Source organism: Rutidosis leptorrhynchoides, chromosome 3 (assembly GCF_046630445.1).
Source record: "Rutidosis leptorrhynchoides isolate AG116_Rl617_1_P2 chromosome 3, CSIRO_AGI_Rlap_v1, whole genome shotgun sequence".
Classification (NCBI taxonomy): domain Eukaryota; kingdom Viridiplantae; phylum Streptophyta; class Magnoliopsida; order Asterales; family Asteraceae; genus Rutidosis; species Rutidosis leptorrhynchoides.
In genome coordinates this window covers 471,166,225-471,189,495 of record NC_092335.1, presented here as the reverse complement: position 1 = coordinate 471,189,495, position 23,271 = coordinate 471,166,225, and the positions used below count along the sequence as shown (strand labels likewise).

The 23,271-nt window shown below is 35.7% G+C and overlaps 1 protein-coding gene across 1 annotated transcript in view; it reads left to right on the top strand.

Moving 5' to 3' along the window:
* Positions 1 to 1,696: 1,696 nt before the first annotated feature.
* Positions 1,697 to 23,271, top strand: part of LOC139898111 (uncharacterized) — a 66,088-nt gene continuing 44,513 nt past the window's right edge. Inside the window, exons 1-3 of the mRNA XM_071880819.1 lie at positions 1,697 to 1,996; positions 3,095 to 4,001; positions 10,695 to 10,772. Of these exons, the coding sequence (XP_071736920.1) occupies positions 1,989 to 1,996; positions 3,095 to 4,001; positions 10,695 to 10,772 (993 nt within the window). The 5' untranslated portion in view covers positions 1,697 to 1,988. The remainder of the gene's footprint in view (positions 1,997 to 3,094; positions 4,002 to 10,694; positions 10,773 to 23,271) is intronic.

Here is a 23,271-nt window from a genome sequence, read left to right as displayed (position 1 = left end):
CATATTGTGAATGTCGGTTACCAGGTGTTCAATCCATATGAATGATATTTTTGTCTCTATGCATGGGACGTATGTTTATGAGAAATGGAAATATGAAATCTTGTGGTCTATTAAAAATATGAAATGATTATTTATGTTAAACTAATGAACTCACCAACCTTTTGGTTGACACTTTAAAGCATGTTTATTCTCAGGTACGAAAGAAATCTTCCGCTGTGCATTTGCTCATATTAGAGATATTACTTGGAGTCAATCATGACATATTTCAAAAGACGTTGCATTCGAGTCTTTGAGTTCATCAAGATTATTATTAAGTCAATTATATTTGGATATATTATGAAATGCTATACATGCCTGTCAACTGTCGATGTAACGAAAGTTTGTCTTTTAAAAAAACGAATGCAATGTTTGTAAAATGTATCATATAGAGGTCAATTACCTCGCGATGTAATCAACTGTTGTGAATCGTTTGTAATCGATATGGACTTCGTCCGGATGGATTAGGACGGGGTTTGACAATGTAGTGTTTAGATTTAGGTTTGGTGGTTATACGTTTGTAGAGTCATTACTTTTTCAATGTGCTCGCTCTCTTTCAATCAATGAATTTCGTCCAATGTTTGTAGAATGATCAGAGCGAGCCCTTACAATTTCAATCATTATCATTTGTATGTACCACCGGATCTTTACGATCTTTATATATATATATATATATATATATATATATATATATATATATATATATATATATATATATATATATATATATATATATATATATATATATATATATATATATATATATATAGGGGCAGGATCAATGGGGAAGTAACCAATCGGGGGGAAGCAATTTTTTTTTTTCGTTTTTTGAAAAAACTTTGTTCACGAACATTATAGATTGGATGAAAATATGAACATTTAGAAAAGACACTTCGTGATGAATGTTATTATTTTGGCGGAAAAACGATCGACAAAAATAACAATCAAGATAATATTGTTCGTGAAGAATGTTAACGTTTTTTTTCCATGTTTTGTGAAGTAAAATTAAGCCCGATTTAGAGTTTAGTGTTTAGGGTTTGGTGTTTTGGGTTTATTCCATAAACCCAAAACACCAAACCCTAAGCCCTAAACCCTAAACTCTAAACCGTTCTTGTTATAAACTCAATCTAAATCCTAAATCTAAACCCTAAACCCTAAATTTCTAAACCCTAATATCTAAACCCTATAAACCCTAATATCTAAACCCTAATATCTAAAACCTCAACATACGCTCAAAAAACACGATAATTGTTATATATTACTTCTTCGAGCGTTTTCCCGCCAAAATAAAAACATTTATCACAAAGTGTCTTAATTAAATGTTCATATTTTCATCCAATATATAATGTTCGTGAACAAAGTTTTTTCAAAAAACGAAAAAAAAAAATTGCATCCCCTCGCTTCCCCCCGATTGGTTACTTCTCTCTTGATCCTACCATTATATATATATATATATATATATATATATATATATATATATATATATATATATATATATATATATATATATATATATATATATATATTAATATTTTCGCCGTAAAAAAAATGTCCTTTTTGAATTAATAGGAGTATATACATTTCCTACAGGGAGAATAAAAAGAGAAAGCAATGTATTACGGAGTACGGAGTATTATGTAACAATAGTGGGTGAGTTTTGAGCTGCAACTTATCTGCATTCTTTTCTCTATTTTTCTTCTCATTTCATATCCCCATTTCTCTTCATTCTCTCCCCCACAATCCTCTAATCTTAAAACCCTCATTCTTCCAAAAACCTATATTTTCAATCACTCATAATTATTTCGATCTCTCTCCTCTCAAAATTGTTTTAGATCACTCTCCCCTAAAATAACTCTCCTTCCTCCCATTTTTGGCGCGGCCGCCACAGGCCACTTTGCTCCATCGCTGGACACTGTGCTCTATAGCTGGCCACCTTGATCCCCCGTCATCCGATGAAAAGGTAATTGGCCTATTTATTTTAGGATTTCATTGACATCTACACATCTTTGTATTCTGTATATTTTTCATTTCGTATCATCTTATTACTCCTATTTCTCTTTTCATTTTTCTTTTGCAACTGTACTTGTCTGTTTTTTGTTTAATGATTTCTAGTGTTTAATGTCTAGATTTTTTTTTTGTTGAGTTAGATTAAATGTAAAAAATTTGTGGCAAAGGAAGTTTTTTCCATGTGGATTAGGAAGTTATACTTACTATAATCAAAGTAGCACCAACAATGCGACAATGCATTAAAGGAAGTGTGGTAGTTGCACATTTCAAATGAACTAAAATGTTGTAATAAGAGTTTTAAGAGTAGTAACAATGACTATTCATACCATTTTGCCTTTTAGATAAAGGGGTAATAACGCATAATCTGCGATAATAACGAAGATAAACGAAAACTTACATACACGAGCCAGATCTGACTCGTTAATTTGCGAACGCGAGACTTATCGCTGCATCTCTCAATGAAAGCACCAGTTGATCGAGCAAATATTCACATAGAATGAATATCCACTCGATTGCGATAGAGAAGGTTTTGGGATCAACGGTTTTAGCTCTTCGGTCGGGTTACCGTGAATAACCCTAGCGGAGATCAAGTTCTCAAAAGGGTGGTTAAAAGCTAGTTCGTCGGCCGATTTATGGGCCATGGGAAAAACCCTACTATTTCGTGTAGGTAAAAACTCATATCCGAGAGTAGTTCTCTCGAATGGAAGATGATTCCCCAATTGTAGGGTGAACCCTCTATTTATAAGAGGGAATTAGGGTTTTGGGGAATAAAAATACGGGCTGGGCGCTCACGAGCCATGCTCAATTGTTCGGACCGATGCATTATGTATATCATCAATTTTATTTATTTTTTAATACTAAATGTGATGATACTGGGTCTTTTGATTTTCTATTTGCTCTGTTCTATCTAAATGTTTAATAAACCTTATCTTTATTGAAAAAGCGTTGGTACTTTTGTGACTCTAATAATTCAAATCGTATATCTTACTTTCATCCTAAAATATTTGTAATCATTTGTTTTTGTGCTTCGTAATTTTCACTTTATTACCAGAAATATGGCATCTGCAATCACACGCTTACAAATCCCACTTGAAAAGATAATAGATGCAACCAACAACTTTTCTGATAAGAATATCATCGGGAAAGGTGAGTTTGGAAAAGTTTACAGAGGAAAACTTGAGCACAAAGGAAAGAAGATCAAAATTGCTGCTCGGAGGTTAGATCGTAAGAATAGGCATGGAGACGTCGAGTTTTGGAAGGAGGTTTCTACGCTTTCTATGCATTCTATTTACCATTCGAATTATTTTACTGTTGATATGATTGGGTATTGTGACGAAAAAGGTGAGAAAATCGTCATAAACCGCCATTATTCCAAGGGAAGTCTCTCACGGTATATAACCGACCCGTTGACCCTCGACGTGGACCGAAGATTGGCTATTGCTTATGACGTTTGCCGGGGAATATCCTCTATTCACAGTGTGTTGGAAAGTTATGATTATATCATACACCGTAACATCAACAGCTCCACAATTTTATTAGATGAACTCTATTGGCCTAGGTTATCTGGATTCGAGTATTCCATCATACATTCAAAACAACAAAGGAATCAAGTTGTCCATGCGGAAGCGATTGGCACACGAGGGTATTTAGACCCGGCCATTGAAAAGTATGGAGGTGTGACTCACAAGTCAGATATCTACTCGTTTGGCGTCGTTTTATTCGAATTGTTGTGTGGGAGGAAAGCAGTCGAAGACAATACGTTGCTAGCTCCACTCGCAAGATTTCATTATGAAAACGAAACACTGAAGGATATAATCCATCCTGATATATGGAATCAAATGACTCCGGAATCATTAAAATTGTTTTCAGAAGCAGCGTATTCTTGCATACAAGAGGATCCATCATTACGCCCAGACGCCTATGAACTTTCTGATCTAAAGAAAGCAATTGATTTACAAGTAAGATGATCCTTTCGTTTATGTTATTATTATTTTTTTAATAACACGCTTTCGAATTATGTAATATAATAAATATAAATATAAATATAAATAATAATAATAATAATAATAATAATAATAATAATAATAATAATAATAATAATAATAATAATAATAATAATACAATACGTTAGACTTTAACAGTTCCTTTGGCTCAATATAATTTGTTCAAATTATTTGTCAAGATTCCTTTGGTTCAATTTATTTATTTTAAATGTCTCCGTATCATTGTTAGTAGGCAAGGTTGACAAAGTCAATAGTAAGTAGAGTAAGTAGAGTAGAAAAATAGTTAATGAGGAATGTTATTGGGAAAGGTTATTGGAAAAGTTATTGCTGACATAACATTTTTTTATTAGTTAAAGTGGAATATCAAGTTTTATCCATATCTATCAACTGAATTAATGGTTGTGAATTACTGTATTACTGTATTACGGAGTATGTACTCCGTATTATGTATTATATTGAAAGTGTATACCTATTGTGTTTTCCACCAGTTGCACAATTTCACGCTATTTTCCAACCACTCACTTGCACAACTTTTCACTGTTCACTTTTCAGTTTAATGTAATATGAAAACTAGTTTATAGTCCGCAATTTTGCGAAACTTAAATATTAATTAACATGCGTATATTATAAAACTCAATTATAATTTGATGTTAAGTGTATATATGAAAAACACCCGCAGAACACAATTCCTTATATTGAAGACGCGTTTACAATAATTTTTTGTTTATCCATTGGAGCTGTGTACCCGTTAAAAGGTTTATTTTTTTCTTTCACAATAATAATAATAATAATAATAATAATAATAATAATAATAATAATAATAATAATAATAATAATAATAATAATAAATTTGATTGTCAGATTCTTCTAAGTTATGGAGTATATATAATACTAGTTTTTTGAACCCGTCCGTTAGACGGAATTGTAAATATACATTTTCTCAACTATTGAATGCTCCTCATGTCTTATTCCAATAGTCCACGAGTCTTTCTTTACTAACTTTGACTTAAAAGATTTTTGTTTGTGTTGTATATTATTTAATAAAATGTATATATAAATGAAAACACGTTTAAAGTTCAATGCATTCATATAAATTTCATAAAATAATATATAATACAAACAAATATATTATAAGTCAAAGTTGTTAAAAAAGACTTGAAAAGTCAAACTTGAACTATTGAAATGAGACGGATGGAGTATATAACTATATCAAAAGTATATATTAGGATGAAGTTCGTTGCAGATATCAATAATTAATTAATTTTTATTTTTTTATATGATTCTAAATCTCATGTTAAGTATATATAATGGATAATTTTATATTATTTAATTTAATAAAAAATAAGAATAGATAATGTTATGTAACGACCCAACTTCGTTTTACCAAAAACACGACTTAATTTTTTTTTTTTTAACAGACAATCTGGACGGCGTCCAGTTATCTGGACGGCGTCCAGCAGTGAAGACCAGGACGGCGTCCAAGCCTCTTGGACGGCGTCCAAATGAACTAAAAGTTTCTGCCCAGCTTTTCAAATTCACGCGGGCGGAAAACCCGCTTCCGAACACTTTCAAACGAAACGGTTTTCACAACACATTAGTATAATTATAATTAAGAGATTTCCACAATAAAATCGAGTTTTACAACACCGGGCCCACATCGACCCAAATTACGAACAAGTGACCATTTCGACCCATATATATATATATATATATTGACGGATTAGGACTCTACAACTCAACCCGATACCATGAGCATAATCCCGGGGACTACCAAATCCCCCATCCGCGTTCAATTATCCGAAAGCTATCCCATCAAGCCCAAGCGCTCCAGCACGTCTAGTCTAACAACTAGCTAGCATCAATAACACAATACCTGTAAAAAGGTAAACAACGAGAGGGGTAAGCCTAGGCTTAGTGAATGCAATAATTATACATATACATATATAATATACCTACTTGCAAACACTTACACAAATACCTCATACACGCTAGCAAGTTATAAGCATACCATAGCAAGTATAACGCTAAATTCTTCAAGACCACACGCTAGCACAACAATAGCATATATAACTCGAATAATATAATATGCTACGCTACAACACTTAACCATGGTTAACCAATAGTACAAGGGAATGGTACTTCGAATTTCCCACCGGTGTTCATAACAACCGTTAGTGTACAACGAAATATATCACTAACCCCTGGGTGGTACGGACAACGAAATATCCGTTCAAAGCAATCGTTAGTGTACAACGAAATATATCACTAACTCTTGGCGGTTTGGACAAGGAAATATCCATTCAAGGCAATTGTTAGTGTACAACGAAATATATCACTAACTCTTGGCGGTTTGGACAACGAAATATCCATTCATAGCAATCGTTAGTGTATAACGAAATATATCACTAACTCTTGGCGGTTTGGACAATGAAATATCCATTCATAGCAATCGTTAGTGTACAACGAAATATATCACTAACTATTGGGTGGTATAGACAACACACACCCGGCCCCTCCCCCGCCCTACAAATAGATACATTATATACATACACATATAAGTATTCCACTCACCTCGAAACGCCCGCACAAGTTATATATGTAAATCGCCTCCAAACTCAACTGAGCAAGCTTTTACCTATTATACGCATATAGATATACACACAATCAACATACATTCTCTACAAGAGAATTCGACGATAATGCCCTTAACCAAGGGTTTATACCTACCTCCACAAACCGCCCATTTAGACACCTAAAGTGGACTTCACCAATTACCACTACGGGTGGTAATTTCGACCCATTCAAACAAGTACAATTTAACCTAAATTATACTTGACGCCATTTAAACCCACCAAGGTCTTAACACTAAATTACTACGTAGGTAGTAATCGTTTCAACGCCTTTTAACACTTAACAAAAGTGCTTATCATCCCATTAATCCAAAATTAGGTTTAACTCACTTAACTTGTCAAATTATACCTAAAGTACCTACAACCACTAACAACTAGTAATTGTATCTCAAAATCATCATTTGACACTAAAATTAATAACACTTGACCATTTCAACACAAAACCCATTTGGACCCAAATTAGGGTTTACACCCAAAAATCAAGTCAACACAACACCAAAACCACTAGTACACAAGTGTTCTAAGATTTAACCAACACATGCAAGACCCAAACTTACAATTTCATCAATCAAAACTCTAAGTCACCAATTTGGGTTTACTTACAAGAATCTTACCCAAAACCCCCAAAGTTCACAATAAATGGGTTTATAACTCTAACTAACACAAACCCTAACTCAAACACGAATCTTAAACAATGAAATTCGGATTTAGAATATACCATAACAATCAAAGCGTAGCCGAGAACGAAAGGAGCAACTTTATCACTCGCACCTTTGATCGATTCAAGCTTCTTCTTCATCAAAACTCCAAATCTCTCTCTAGAATCTCCCTCTCTCTCTAAGATAAGATGAGAGAGATGTGTGGATGTCAAAATGATCTAAAATAGGATCTAAAACTGATATTAAAGCCACAAATCCGTCCACAAGTGAAAAGACCAAAGTACCCCTTTTAATTTGAGTAAAATACAGCTGCTGGCCCGTCAGGCCTTTTGGACAGCGTCCAAAAAGGTTGGACGGCGTCCCAATGAACTGAGTCTGAAACTGAAACGTGTTTTGGTCATAACTTTCAAACCGTAACTCCGTTTTCGACGAATCAAATATCGTTGGAAACGTAATGAGATTTACTATCCAATGGTAAGGTTTTAGAACATCAACTCCAACTTTATTTGGGATCCAAATATACGCTTACATGCCTCGTATTTCGAATGTCGTTCGAAATAACACGTAACTGAAAAACGGGGTGTTACAACTCTCTCCCACTTAAATTGGATCACGTCCTCGTGATCCGCACCTACACTAGAAGCTAAGTACTTCTCCCTCGAACATTTTCGCTTCCAATCGCGGAGTCACTCCTGTAGTAATCACGCACCTGAAATTTCGCTTCGTACACTAACGCACCATATTACAACAACCGTACATCACACTTCCATTCGACCAAAATTTGCACCACTCACTAGGAATTACACCGTGAAAATTTCATAATATTCTTCCAATGGCCTTATCATTCCGTTATTTTCGGCGATATCGGGTAGTCAACCCACTAGACAAAACAACCACAACCGTTTGCTCCTACACCGAGTATCCATACTCGTACCATACACTTCACAATCATCCTAGAAGTAGAACAATTCACCGACAATCATCGTCGTCACACCTCACGATCCTACGAAACACAACCAAGCCCGACATCCATAACATCTTACGTGAATTCTAAGATATCACCACACGCTAATAATCACTAGCGTGTACTACCGCAACAAGCGATATCTCATACACTCAACGTCCAGAATTTCCATTTAGGAAAATACGAAAAACACCACATATCCCTTCAAGTTCTCGCTACAACTCGCAACAAGCTACATTTGTAACTATATCACCCAACGCAATCTACTAACTCCACTACGTCATGAACCATGTCTTGCATTAATCCAAATCGAGAAAGATTCATGCTACCTTAAAACTCCGTACTCCATCGGTTCATAAACGTACTACTCAACCGATCATTCCTGAATAATCTCTAGACCAAAAACCAACTACCACCAGCTCCATACCCGGGTTATTCTTCAACGAAGAAATTTTGGCAACCCCAAATAAACACTTTAGAAGTACCACCTTTCCCACCGATCGATCCGCTCACGACTATCTGTCACTGGATTAATCCAAGACGACAACTATACACCGCGAGTTAGACGAAATCGTCATAGGGTTTCTCCTCTGAACCATACACTACGGATTCCTAGTACTAGCATAGAAGCTATTCGTATACTAAAATCCCGTCAATGGCGAATTATCATCACAAAAGTTCCGCAATTCGCCACACGACTCACAAAATAGTCACCAAATCCGGGTGAACCTTCCTACCTAGACCGTCCGTTAAGGATGGCCTTGACATTTCAATGCAACCTACGGTTCACATCACTAGGGTACACACTCTTGCAAACAAACAACAACCGCGTGTCTCTATGCGAGACAATCAGAACCGACACTCTCCGCCTCACAATCGTCCGTAAAGTGGAAAAATCCACTTGACAATTTCCACGATCACATTTCCTGACAGGGAAAAATGCAACAAACACCACAATAATTAACTTGTACCTACTCAATAGTACTATCCGGGTTTCATAGCAACCCAGAATTTACATTACGAGAACACATGCAACAACAACTTCATTCTCTACCTCCGTGATCTTCAACTCAATAAAGCTTCGAGTGGATCGGGAATAGATGCAAAGAAAAAAAGCTTGAGTGGCTCGATTGGTTATGTAATCCACAAGTTCTTAGTCTATAATTTAGTGTTGTATTTGTGTGTTCGATATAAACATATGATTCTAGCTCAGTATCGTTATGTTTACATCTTGTGAGAACATTTTGTATCATTTGAGTTTTTAATATAATTCTCCGTTCAAAAAAAAAAAAAAAAGTGTTTGGTAAATCAGATAAATAGGCGAAAAAGGAAATAATCAGAAAATCTGAAAATCACGATTTGCTGCAGTAAGGGGTGACTTGCTTTTTCATTTTCACGTTTTGAGCATCTAAAATCGTAATTAATTGATTTTAATGTTGATTTTGCCAAACACTATTATTTAAGTATTTAAGATTTGAAAACGTAATAATTAAATAATCAGTTTCTAATTGCTATGCCAAACACCCTCTAACAATAAGTGTAAAGTGAACATGAACCATGTGATTTTATTCAATTTTAAACTCATAAAAAATGGTAAGTTTACTTCATACAAAACTTTATACGACATGTTTTTCTTATCTTGCCCAGGGCATAAAAATCTTGTGGACCGGCCATGGGTATAACTAATTAATATAGTATGTCCTAATCTTTTTAGAAAGTGTGTCATAGTTAAGAGTGTCATTAGTTTGTTTTAGTGATGAAGTGCTCATGTGACACTGATATAACATCTGTCCTGAGAGAAAATGGTGTCATGGTTGGGAGTTAATTGTATTCAATATTTGGTTTGGAATCATTTGATTCGAAAACCGAACCGAATTTAAACTTAAAAAACAAACCGAAATTGATTTTGGTTTCAGTTCGGTTTTCATATTTGAATTCAAATTTTTGGTTCAGTTTCTGATTTTACTGTTTTTATATCGGTTCCCTCGAAAACCAAATTTAATACCGAATTCAACTATAGTATATTACATTATTAATATTAATATATGTAAATTATAAACCGATTTTAAAACTAAATTCAGATTATAATCGATTTTTATCGTTATTTTGATTAAATTATGATTTTTTGTTTTTCGGTTTTAACCAAATTCGAATTTAGTTTTCGATTTCGGTTCGGCATCATTTTGATTTCAATTCTGAATTCGATTTTCGCTTTTGCTCTGAAAAAAAATATCAAAACCGAATACATTGAACTGAATAAACTCGAAAACCGAATCAATGAACACCGGTAGGTAGTTGTCTAAGAGATCTTTTCCATACTGCACGTTTTCTTTTTTTAATTATAATTAGCTGCAATGGGCTCTAACGTCGTCTTATTTTCACCGAATTAATGTAGGAGCAAGAATATGAGATGCAGAGACAACTTCCTATATTTGAGAATTTGTTGGGCACATTATCACCCGACCTCTGGAAGGTAATTAATTAATTTACATATATACATGATTAAAGGTGATTATAGTAAATGCGTTATCCTACTAACTTTAATTATGGATTCTCTACTTTCATTTTTGTTAGCATATAAATATAATAACAATAACAATTTTTAATGGCTAAAAGTGTAGCTTAGTTGAATATAGGGATATAATTATACTTTATAAATAAATATATGAAGATATGATTAAACTTAAAGTATTAGGTTTGTTGGTTTTCATCCAACAATTGGTATTGGATCAAGATTATGTTGGTATCTTGAAGTTAGGACGAGATAAAGGTATTCAATCCCAACAGTTAGTATCCTCTCTTTTGGGTTCATCGATATCTGCACAGCGGTGGAAGAAATTTTGTTTTGATTTCGTTAACCATTGAATCTTAGTGAAATTTAAACAAGAGATTATAGACACATCGAAACGAGATTTGTGCTAGATGATTTGCGATATATTTCGTATCTAAATAGAAAGTTGATATCACTAGGTACTCTTGAAAATAGTGTTATAGTGTGAAGATGCAGATGGGAAAATCGAAGTGATTAAAGGTTGTCCGGTGATGATGACTAGAATCGTGATAGGAAATTGCAACCACTGAAGAATTGCTTATACACTAAATAGCTGCTTATATATGCTTACTAAAAGACCGATTTTTATTCATATTCAATTCATTAGGCCAGCGTGAAACTAAGAAAGATAGATGTGCCTAAGGCGTAAGCAAACTGTGTACGCTAAGAGAAGAGGAGAGATGTTCGCAATGACTAGCTACCACAAGAAAGCCGCCCCCTATCTCTAAAAGGGCTCATCACTTCGTTCGTACCTTCTTGGCTTAGGCTTGCAACTTCACTTACTTTATGGCCTTGCCGCTTTTTTCTAGCAGAAATTATACTTTATAAATAATGATATGAAGATATGATTAGACTTAAACTATAAGGTTTGTTGGTTTTCATCCAACAATTGGTATCAGATCAAGATTATGTTGCTATCTTGAAGTTAGGAGACGCAAAGGTATTCAATCCCAACATTTAGTATCCTCTCTTTTTGGTTCATCGATATCTGCACAGCGGTGGAAGAAATTTTGTTTTGATTTCGTTAACCATTGAATCTTAGTGAAATTTAAACAAGAGATTATAGACACATCGAAATGAGTTTTGTGCTAGATGATTTGAGGTATATTTCGTATCTAAATAGAAAGTTGATATCACTAGGTACTCTTGAAAAATAGTGTTATAATGTGAAGATGTAGATGGGAGTAGATGGGAAAATCGAAGTGATTAAAGGTTGTCCTGTGATGATGACTAGAATCGTGATAGGAAATTGTGTTTATGTGAAAACGGGAAAATGAAGACTTTTGGTGTACAAAGGAATGAACTTTTTGCACAAGTTGGATCTCAACAACTTGGTCATGGTTTTGAAACATAACTTTATTGAGTACATGACAAAAGACATGCTAAGATTTAGGTGGTTACTGTAGGAACTCAGAGAAATCGTGAATCTCAGGTTGATAGGGAAGTAACGATTGTTATGCAATCAAAGAGCCAATGGCTTGACGACAGTGGCGGATCCAGAATTTTATTTTACCGGGGGCGTAACTTTTATATAAAAAGTTTTCGTTCGTAGTAATAAAAAAGATCCTTCAAACAATAGTAAAAGATTTTAAACTATATCAATATCAATATCAATAAATAACAAAATAGTTTAAACTCATATTTTATATTTTTCTCATATTATATTTTTAAAATTTTATATGTATTTAACAGTTTTATACATATTTGTGTATATAAACATATTTTTTACGTTTTATATATTTGTATATTAATGTTAATAATAAGCTGAATTTTCATATCTTTCAAGGGAGTTAAATTGATATTTTATAAAGCTTAAGGTTAAAACTGGATATTAAAATTGAAACAAAAGGCATATTCTTAAACATAAGTGGGACCATTACTTCTTTCTTCTCCCCCATTAAACTGCAACCACCATTTCATCCATTAATGTTTCAAGTTATTATTAACTGTGACTATCGCTGAATCCAGTTTTAATTATAATAAACTCACACATGAAAACATATAAACAGATTTTAAGCACCGGGGGCGTGTGACCCCGGTTGCACCACATTGGCTCCGCCCGTGCTTGACGATATCGATGTCACCCTAACAACCTTGAGGTGTAGGGTTCGAGACCTACTAAGGACATGCATTTCGTGGTGTATATTAGGTGGGTGTGTTAGTTTGCCTTAAAAAAAACGATTGTTACGCAATGACTCAAAGAACGGGTTAGTTACGGGTTTATCAACTTGAGGGGAAGAACACTAACTACTTGGTACAAGGATAGAGGTGGAAAATTTACACCTTGGTATGAAGGTGGGCTCGTACATTACGAGTACGGGAGTACCTGGTCAAGTTAGCTGCAGAGGGTGATGTTGGTGGGAGGAATCAATATAAACTAAGATACAATGTCTAGTTATTAAGGTGGTCCCCAATTTGAGGTTCCAACATTTGATGAAGTTATTGAGTATTAATATAAACTAAGAATCACTAGAAGGTAAAAACTGTTATTATGCCCTTATGTATGTGGCTCAAAGTCATACATACCCCACGAACCTTACCGCTCACCACCTACAATCTTCCTAGCGACACCCGCTAATCGCAATTCACTTAGGCCTCACAATTTCGCATAACAAACCCTTCCTCTAATATTAAGGAGATTCTTGGGAACACCATGGCTTACACTCTACCGCACTCCGTTACAACCATCAATATGGTTATCCACATACAATAGTGCTAGTGATCAAAAGATATAACACATTTCAACACATGTACGTGGCCGAAGAAAATTGAATCCTTATGGATAGCACTTACCATGTTGCATCAAGTGTCCAACGAAGAGTGAGTCCTTACACCCGTATGTCACTCCCCACTTCACCCACAAGCAAACAACTTATATACGTACACAATCACTTCATGGTTAACCATAAGCACACGGGAATGGTCCTCGCGAATGAACCATCGATTATTCCCAACAACCATTAGTGATACGAACACACGATTTTCACTAACCCCATGGGTGGTATCGAACACACTAACTAAAGTGAACTGAACACACGGATAACACTCTAGTGAACCTCACGCACGAAAGATCACCAAACCACATCTACCACAAGCAAGTAAATTATATACATACGCGCATAGATATTCCACTCACTAGAACACTATCACGACTAACATCCTACGGGTCTCATTCCCGTAAGTTTAGTGACCCGGATACATTGCAATTCGCCAACGCAGTAGGCGACTCACAATCTAGAATCATGACACGATTCTCTAACCACACACTCTACCGAGTGCAACTCAATGCCATAATTCAACATGTACCTCGACCGCAAACGTAAGCCAACCATTCGCTAAATTTATCTCCAGCGGAGAATCCAAATTTAGCTATTAGCTTACTTAACTCTCCGCATGTTATAACAAAATGAACAACATACAAACACCACATTTAAAAGTACATGAACGTCCTTTCGCGGTGTCCGCCGCCATTTCTAATCTCTTCCTCTCATCCACCACTAATTCGGGACATTCCGTCTTGCGATGCCCCTCTTTACGGCAATTGAAACACACAATGCCACTACCTCTAGAGGATGGACTCGGAAAATCCTAAGACTTGTGACCCCTTTCCCCACGATTGAAGCATCTTGAAGCGCTAGTATCCGACCCTTCTTTCCTTACGTTACCCGTGCTCTCGTTTGCACTCTTAGCTTTCTTGTTGGAGCACTATGCGCTTCAAATTTTCTCTTGCCCGAAGTATGATCAACTGCCTTCGGAGCATGCAACTCAAAACCCTTAGCCACCGCAAATAGCCTAGCAAAAGAGTCTACTTGCCCAAAGCTAATCTTCCACGTAGGTCATCATTCAAAGTTTCATGAAAATTCTCCATTAGCAACCGATCATTCCCGATGTATTCGGGGCAAAATCGGGCCTTTTCTAAGACGGTAGTCTTAAGAGTATTTAGGTCCATAGACCCTTTTATCATATTTCACAACTCATTACGCAACCTTGTAAGATCGGCTTGCGTTCGGAAACCTTCAAAAAATTCCTTTTTGAATTCGTCCCACGATAACCCCACAAATTGTTCTTCACCGACCATATCAATCTTACCATCTAACTACGTCTTCGTGTTTCCCCTCAACAAACTAGTAGTAAGTCTCGTCTTCTTATCGGGCGGGTATTCACTTGTTCGAAAACACCCCTCGATATTCGAGACCCAACCGGTACTCTGTAATGGATTGGGGTCTCCCGCATATGTAGGAGGTTTAGTCATCATGAAGTTTTTGTAACTAAACTCCTTCTTGTTTGCGTTGCCCGGGACCCTATGGTCAAGATACACTATAAGTCGCGACGCGACATGCGTGGGTCGTGACGCGATGTTTATGCAAAAACAGTTACTGCAGTTATAGATACTTTTGACACTTCAATCACCACACCAAACTACCAATAAAAACCAAATCAAGTCTATACATTTTTCAAACATTAAATAAAGGGGGTATAAGTAACAAAATGGGTATTTCAACCCTTGGAACCCCAATGACCCATTAGTACAATAACGTGACGATTTCGACCCAATGTAGTTTTACTACAAACAAAAGACTGGTATTGGGATTAAAGTACCCAATCCTAAGTCGATTCCAAACGCAATATCTTTTAAAGCAACAAGTGGTAGTCCTCTAGTCCCCGTACGTACCCTTGTCTCCTCCGCTTCTCGAATCTATAAAAATGTAAACAACGAGAGGGTAAGCAATGCTCGGTGAATGTAAATATACTATATACATACATATACATAGAGTGACTACGCATCATCAACAATATTTAATAAACATATACCATGCTCGAGTATAACAATGCAAGCTATAAGCAAATACCACTATGGCAATTCCACGAGTAATACTATATATATATATATATATATATATATATATATATATATATATATATATATATATATATATATATATATATATATATATATATACAAACACTATGGTTAACCATTAACCATAAACGCACAAGGGTTGGCCGAAAACTCACGCGCCTTAGTGAATCTGAAAACTTACGCGATTCACTACCCAAGCCATAACAACCACGGGGATGACCGAAAACTCACGCGTCATAGTGAATCCGAACTTACGCGATTCACTACCCCAAACCACAAAAACCACGGGGATGACCGAAAACTCACGCGTCAGAGTGAATCCGAAAACTCACGCGATTCACTTCCCCAAACCATAACAACCACGAGGATGACCGAAAACTCACGCGTCATAGTGAATCTGAATACTCACGCAATTAACTACCCTAAGCCGTAACAACTACTGGGATGACGGAAAACTCACGCGTCATAGTAAATCCGAATACTCACCGTGATTCACTACCCCAAGGGTGGTCACCAAAAACACACACGTGCAAAGTGAATCCGAATACACACGGGATTCGCCCTACCACACCCGCACTCACCTTACGCATACATATGCATATAATACATTTACACTCACCTTAGCGCCTTGATGAATGCAATTGAAAAAATCTGCAACCCGTTAATGGAATGTACCTATTCCATTTATCACACAATCAATTAGACAATTGGGGTGGATTACCACTGTCATAACCCGTCCTTAACCATAAGAACGTGTTAGATAACGTATGATTTCATTGCGAGGTATTGACCTCTATATGCGACATTTTTAAAAGAACAACTGCATATATTTTACATTACAAACCATAATTCTTATTTTGATACAAGCTTTAGACAAAATAAAGATGATTATCGTTTAGCGATAATCTTAGACTTACAAACTTTACATGTGATGATAACAATACGATTTCTAGCATATTTTACATTACAAATCCTCCGATATGCAGTTTTATTTTTGACACAAATATGCATACTCAAGATCTTGTTTAAATTCAACATGTTACAGCGGAAGCTTCTAATTATCACCTGAGAATAGACATGTTTAAAACGTCAACATAAAGTTGGTGAGATATAGGTTTAATGCCGGCAGCGATATAAATATAGACCACAAGATTTCATATATAAACATTTTAATAAAAATATTCTAAGTGGTTGAGCACTTGGTAACCATACTTAACATTTAATCACGTCGCATATTCCCTTTATTATGAAATCTTACTACACCGTACCAAGTGTAGTCACAAAACGAAGTACTGTGCAACCGTTGAATACTGGTCGTCCAGTCCGGTTGGGGTTGTCAGGCCCGATAGATCTATCAACAGGATTCGCGTTTACAATACCGCTGTAAATAACAGTTACCAAGCTACAGGGAAGTATGCCAGTGGTACAACTCAACGTAGAATATATTTTTCAGTTACTTGTGTCCATAACGTAAAACATAAAATACATGTATTCTCATCCCGAAATACTTAGAGTTTAAAAGTGGGACTATATACTCACTTTTGCCTTGAAGATATATATATTTTGACTTGGTCTCCGGTTGATATCACGAACCTATCCATATATAATATATCAATACCTTTTCTTTTTAAACAATCGTCACATATATATACTTGTAATACTTTTAATACTTTTAATAATTCCTTAGTCCGTAGTTAGCAGTCCGATGTTAATAATTCAATTTTAAATGGTTCATTTTTAGGTGTTTAATAAACCCCCAACGAAATAAATAAAACCCCCATCGTATATGTATTGGTCGAGATTAATCTTGACCCATGGTACCGGTGTTGTCAAATGACGTGTTGCGTACATAAAGTACCGGTGTTGTCAGATGACGTGTTGCGTACAATCATGGGAATCTTATGATTAATCTTCTCGTATTGTTTACGGGTGATCCTGAACCATATAAAATTAAATTATGAGTACATATATATGAAATATCATGTTATTTTAAAAATATGTGATTTATTTAATTTTCTCCAATTATTTTCGTAGCTAAACTAGTCTTAGATATCCGATCTCGTTTTGGTCATAGTTTCTTCGTTACAACTCCGTTTTCGTTGGTTCAACTTGCCACTTCCTTGGATCGAGTCCCTCTTTAAGAATATGAACTGTAAATACCTTAGTTTGTATTCGAAATCACAGGTCATAGGTCAAACTTTGGTGAAACTTATGAAGTTAATCATTTTCCATCATGTAAACAACCTTAAATGATTATTTTTCTAAAAATACTTATACTTTGAGTTAAATCATGAAATTTTTATGTGTTAACATATTCATAAGAAATTTCATTTTTACAGAATATAAACCTCCAATTCAAAGTTCAAAATAGTTTTTAATTATCCAACCCAAAACAGCCCCCGGTTACACTCCGACGTCGTAAAAACAGTTTTTAAGGTAATCTTTGTAAAACCAAGTTATACCTTGTTAAGTTAACATATATTTAAGTTATATTACAGGTCTTGAAGTATCTTAAAAGTTAAGTTAGAAGGATCTATTTAGTTTGCAAACAAGTTTGAAAATATTCAAACTATGTTCTTGTTGTTAAAATCTTATACCACAAAATAAGATAGCTATATATATGAATCGAATAAGGTTATGAACATAGTTACTACCTCAAGTTCCTTGGACAAGGTTGCTGTAAAAGAGGAGTAAAAAGCTAGAACCAAAAGGGTGATAGAATTGGATGAAAGATTGGAAGTAAGTTTGTGTTCTTGGAAGGATTTCTTGAAGTGTTGTTGTAAGAGTTTTCTTATGGTGATTAAGTAAGGTTTTTATGGCTAGATCTTCTTGGTAACTTGCTGGATGATTATGGAGTTTAAAGGTTAAGAAAGAGTGTGTGTTTTAGCTAAGATAATTGAAGTTAAAATGAATCAAAATGAGGATCCATGAAGACCCTTTAAAAACGTGATATGGAGGGGGGGCAAGGACAAAATTTTTAGCTTGTAATCTTGTGTATTTGTCAAACAATCATACAAAAGCAATTACCTCTACCTTAGGGCAGTAACAAGGGCTAGTTAGGTGGTGATTTGATGTGTATATACCAATAGTAAATACGTATAGGAGCTAGGTATGATACGAGTACTTATACTCTAGATATACGTATAGAAATTTTGTGAAAAATGGAATGAGGATTCAAATATAGCTATCTTTTGTGAATACACTTATATGGTTTTATGTATTTAAGTCCTTAAAAGTGATTAAATACATTACTTATACGATATATGTATAAACATTATAGATTATAAGTATTTATGTCAAATAACGTTACGTATGGTTATCGTTTTGAAAACTTAAGTTAGTAGTTTCAAAATATACTTATAACTTATTGTTATTAATACAAAATGAGATATTAAAACATTCTTAGATCATGTTAAATATGTATATATACATATATATACACAAACGTATAATTATCATATGTTATATAGTTCGTGATATCATCGGTCAAACTAGACGGTCAAACGTTGTGTAAAACTCTTTTCAAAAACATAAATCTCAACAATTTGGATTGCTTATCATGTTGGTAAGGTTTAATTTATGTAAATATTAATCTTATAAGTATAGAATGATCGAAAAAGTGCGGGTCATTACAGTACCTACCCGTTAAATAAATTTCGTCCCGAAATTTTAAAATTGTACCTATTTTGCGTCATCGGGAAACAAGTGTGGATACTTTTGTTTCATTTGATCCTCTCGTTCCCAAGTAAACTCGGGACCCCTTCGAGCATTCCAACGAACCTTAACGATCGGTATGTTGCTCTGCTTGAGCCGTTTAACTTCACGATCCATGATTTCGATTGGTTCTTCGATGAATTGTTGTTTCTCGTCGACATGGATTTCTTCAAGAGGAATGGTGAGGTCTTCCTTTGCAAGAGACTTCTTAAGGTTTGAGACGTGAAAGGTATTATGTACTCCGGCGAGTTGTTGCGGTAACTCGAGTCGATAAGCTACCGGTCCAATGCGTTCGATGATCTTGAACGGGCCTACATACCTTGGGTTTAGTTTACCCCTTTTTCCAAAACGTATTACACCTTTCCAAGGTGACACCTTTAACATAACCATGTCACCGATCTGAAACTCTAATGGTTTCCTTCGAACATCGGCGTAGCTCTTTTGGCGACTACGGGCTGTTTTCAATCTCTCCTTGATTTGTACTATCTTCTCAGTCGTTTCGTGTATGATCTCGGGACCAGTTAATTGTCGATCTCCTACTTCATTCCAACAAATAGGAGATCTACACTTCCTTCCGTACAATGCTTCGAATGGCGCAGCTTTAATGCTCGCATGATAACTATTATTATACGAGAATTCTGCTAATGGTAGATATTTATCCCATCCGTTTCCAAAATCGATCACACATGCCCTGAGCATGTCTTCAAGAGTCTGAATCGTTCTTTCACTCTGCCCGTCGGTTTGCGGATGATACGCGGTACTCATATCCAAACGAGTTCCTAGGGCCTCCTGTAGTGATTGCCAGAACTTTGATGTAAATCTACTATCACGATCGGATATAATGGAAATAGGTATTCCATGCCTTGAAACAACTTCCTTTATATACAATCGTAATAGTTTCTCCATTCTATCCGTTTCCTTTATAGGCAAGAAGTGTGCAGACTTGGTGAGACGATCAACAATCACCCAAATGGTGTCGTATCCCCAGGCAGTCTTTGGTAACTTCGTGATGAAATCCATGGTAATACCATCCCATTTCCATTCTGGGATTTCTGGTTGTTGAAGTAACCCTGACGGCTTCTGGTGTTCAGCTTTGACTTTGGAACAAGTTAAACATTCCCCAACATATGTTGCAACGTCTGTCTTTAAATTAGGCCACCAATAATGTGTCTTAAGATCTTGGTACATCTTTCCAACTCCAGGATGTATCGAGTATCTTGTCTTATGTGCCTCATTTAATATCAACTTCCTTAATCCACCCAACTTCGGTACCCAAATACGATTTGCAAAATATCGAATTCCATCTTCCCGCATAACGAGTTGCTTCTCATACTTCTTCATTATTTCATTTCCTATATTTTCTTTAGTAAGTGCTTCTCGTTGAACTTCTTTGATTTGTGAGTTGAGATTCATGCGAATTTTTATGTTCATCGCTCGTACTCGAATTGGTTCTCGTTCCTTTCTGCTTAAAGCATCGGCCACCACGTTCGCCTTCCCGGGATGATAACGAATTTCACAATCATAGTCGTTTATTAACTCGACCCACCTACGTTGTCTCATGTTCAGCTGTTTCTGATCAAAAATATGTTGAAGGCTTTTATGATCAGTAAACACAGTGCATTTAACCCCATACAAGTAGTGTCTCCATATCTTCAATGCAAACACGACTGCTCCCAGTTCTAGATCATGCGTCGTATAATTCCGCTCGTGAATCTTCAATTGTCGGGATGCGTATGCAATAACTTTCTTTCGTTGCATAAGAACGCAACCAAAACCTTGTCGCGAAGCGTCACAATATATTTCAAAATCATCGTTCCCTTCTGGTAACGATAAAATAGGCGCCGTAGTTAACTTCTTCTTTAGTAATTGAAATGCACTCTCCTGCTCAGAAGTCCATTCATATTTCTTCCCTTTTTGCGTTAACGCTGTCAACGGCTTAGCTATTCGGGAAAAATCTTGAATAAACCTTCTATAATAACCGGCTAAACCCAAAAATTGGCGTATCTGCGTTGGTGTCTTAGGAGTCTCCCATTTTTCAATGGCTTCAATTTTTGCTGGATCAACCTGAATTCCTTTGCTACTAACAGCGTGGCCAAGAAATTGCACTTCTTTCAACCAGAAAGCACATTTAGAAAATTTAGCATATAGCTGTTCTTTTCTCAACAACTCTAATATCAACCTTAAATGCTGCTCATGCTCTTGCTCACTCTTGGAATAGATAAGAATATCATCAATGAAAATGATAACAAACTTATCTAAATATGGACTACAAACTCGATTCATGAGGTCCATGAATACAGCTGGCGCATTTGTCAACCCAAACGGCATGACCAAAAATTCGTAATGACCATAACGTGTCCGAAAAGCAGTTTTCGGAATGTCCTCTTCTTTGACACGTAATTGATGATAGCCCGACCTTAGGTCAATTTTTGAGTACACACATGATCCTTGGAGTTGATCAAATAAGTCGTCAATTCTCGGTAGTGGATACCGATTCTTGATAGTTAACTTATTTAATTCACGATAATCTATACACATCCTAAAAGATCCATCTTTCTTTTTAACAAATAGAATCGGAGCTCCCCACGGTGAAGTACTTGGTCGTATGAATCCATGATCCAGTAATTCTTTTAACTGACTCTGAAGTTCTTTTAACTCGGACGGTGCAAGTCTATATGGAGCACGAGCCACTGGTGCAGCTCCTGGTACTAAATCTATTTGAAATTCTACAGATCTAAATGGAGGTAATCCCGGCAACTCTTCCGGAAAGACTTCAGGAAAATCTCTTGCCACAGGCACGTCATTGATGCTCTTCACTTTTTCCTTCGTTTTGACTTTATTAACATGTGCTAAGATAGCATAGCACCCTTTCTTCAAGCACTTTTGAGCTTTCAAATAACTAATGAGTTTTAGCTTTGAGTTACCCTTCTCTCCATAAATCATTACTGGCGTTTTATCCTTACGAGGAATGCGAATTGCCTTCTTGGCGCACACAACTTCAGCTCCTATTTTGGACATCCAGTCCATGCCGATTATTACATCAAAACTTCCTAATTCTACGGGTATCAAGTCAATTTTAAACGTTTCTCCGGCTAAATTTATTTTACAATCACGGCAAATTTTATCGGCTTTAATTAGTTTACCATTAGCTAACTCAATCATGTACTTAGCATCGAGAGGTAATGATGAACAATTCAATTTAGCGTGAAAGTCTCTACACACGTAACTTCTATCAGCACCAGTATCAAATATAATAGATGCGGATAAGTTATTAATGGTAAACGTACCCGTAACAAGCTCCGGGTCTTCACATGCCTCTCTAGCATTAATAACAAATGCTCTCCCACGTGCAGGTCCGATATTCTTCTCTGGATTCGGGCACTGGCTCTTATAGTGACCTTGTTTTCCACACCCAAAACAAGTAATGGTAGCCAAAGCAGTTCTATTTGCATTGGTGGCAGGAGTCTTGGTACCATTTGTATTTGTAACGAGAGCCCTACAATCTTCAGCAAGATGACCATTTCGATTACATTTGTTGCATACCACATTACAGTAACCAGAGTGATGTTTGTGGCATCGGTTGCATAAAGGATTTTGTCCTTTATAACCAAAGCTTAAACCACTACCCGTACCTTGCGTGTTTTCTTGTTTCTTAAAAGATTGTTGTTGGTTACCTCGATCATAATTTCCATTCCACTTTCTTTTGTTACCTGATACCTTCACATCAGTATTGGATACTTTCTTATCCATGATGACCTGATCCATTAGCTCGTTTGCCATGGTTATAGCTTCATGAATTGTCTTAGGTTTCGATGCTGTAACATTTGCCTTGACCTTTTTGGGCAA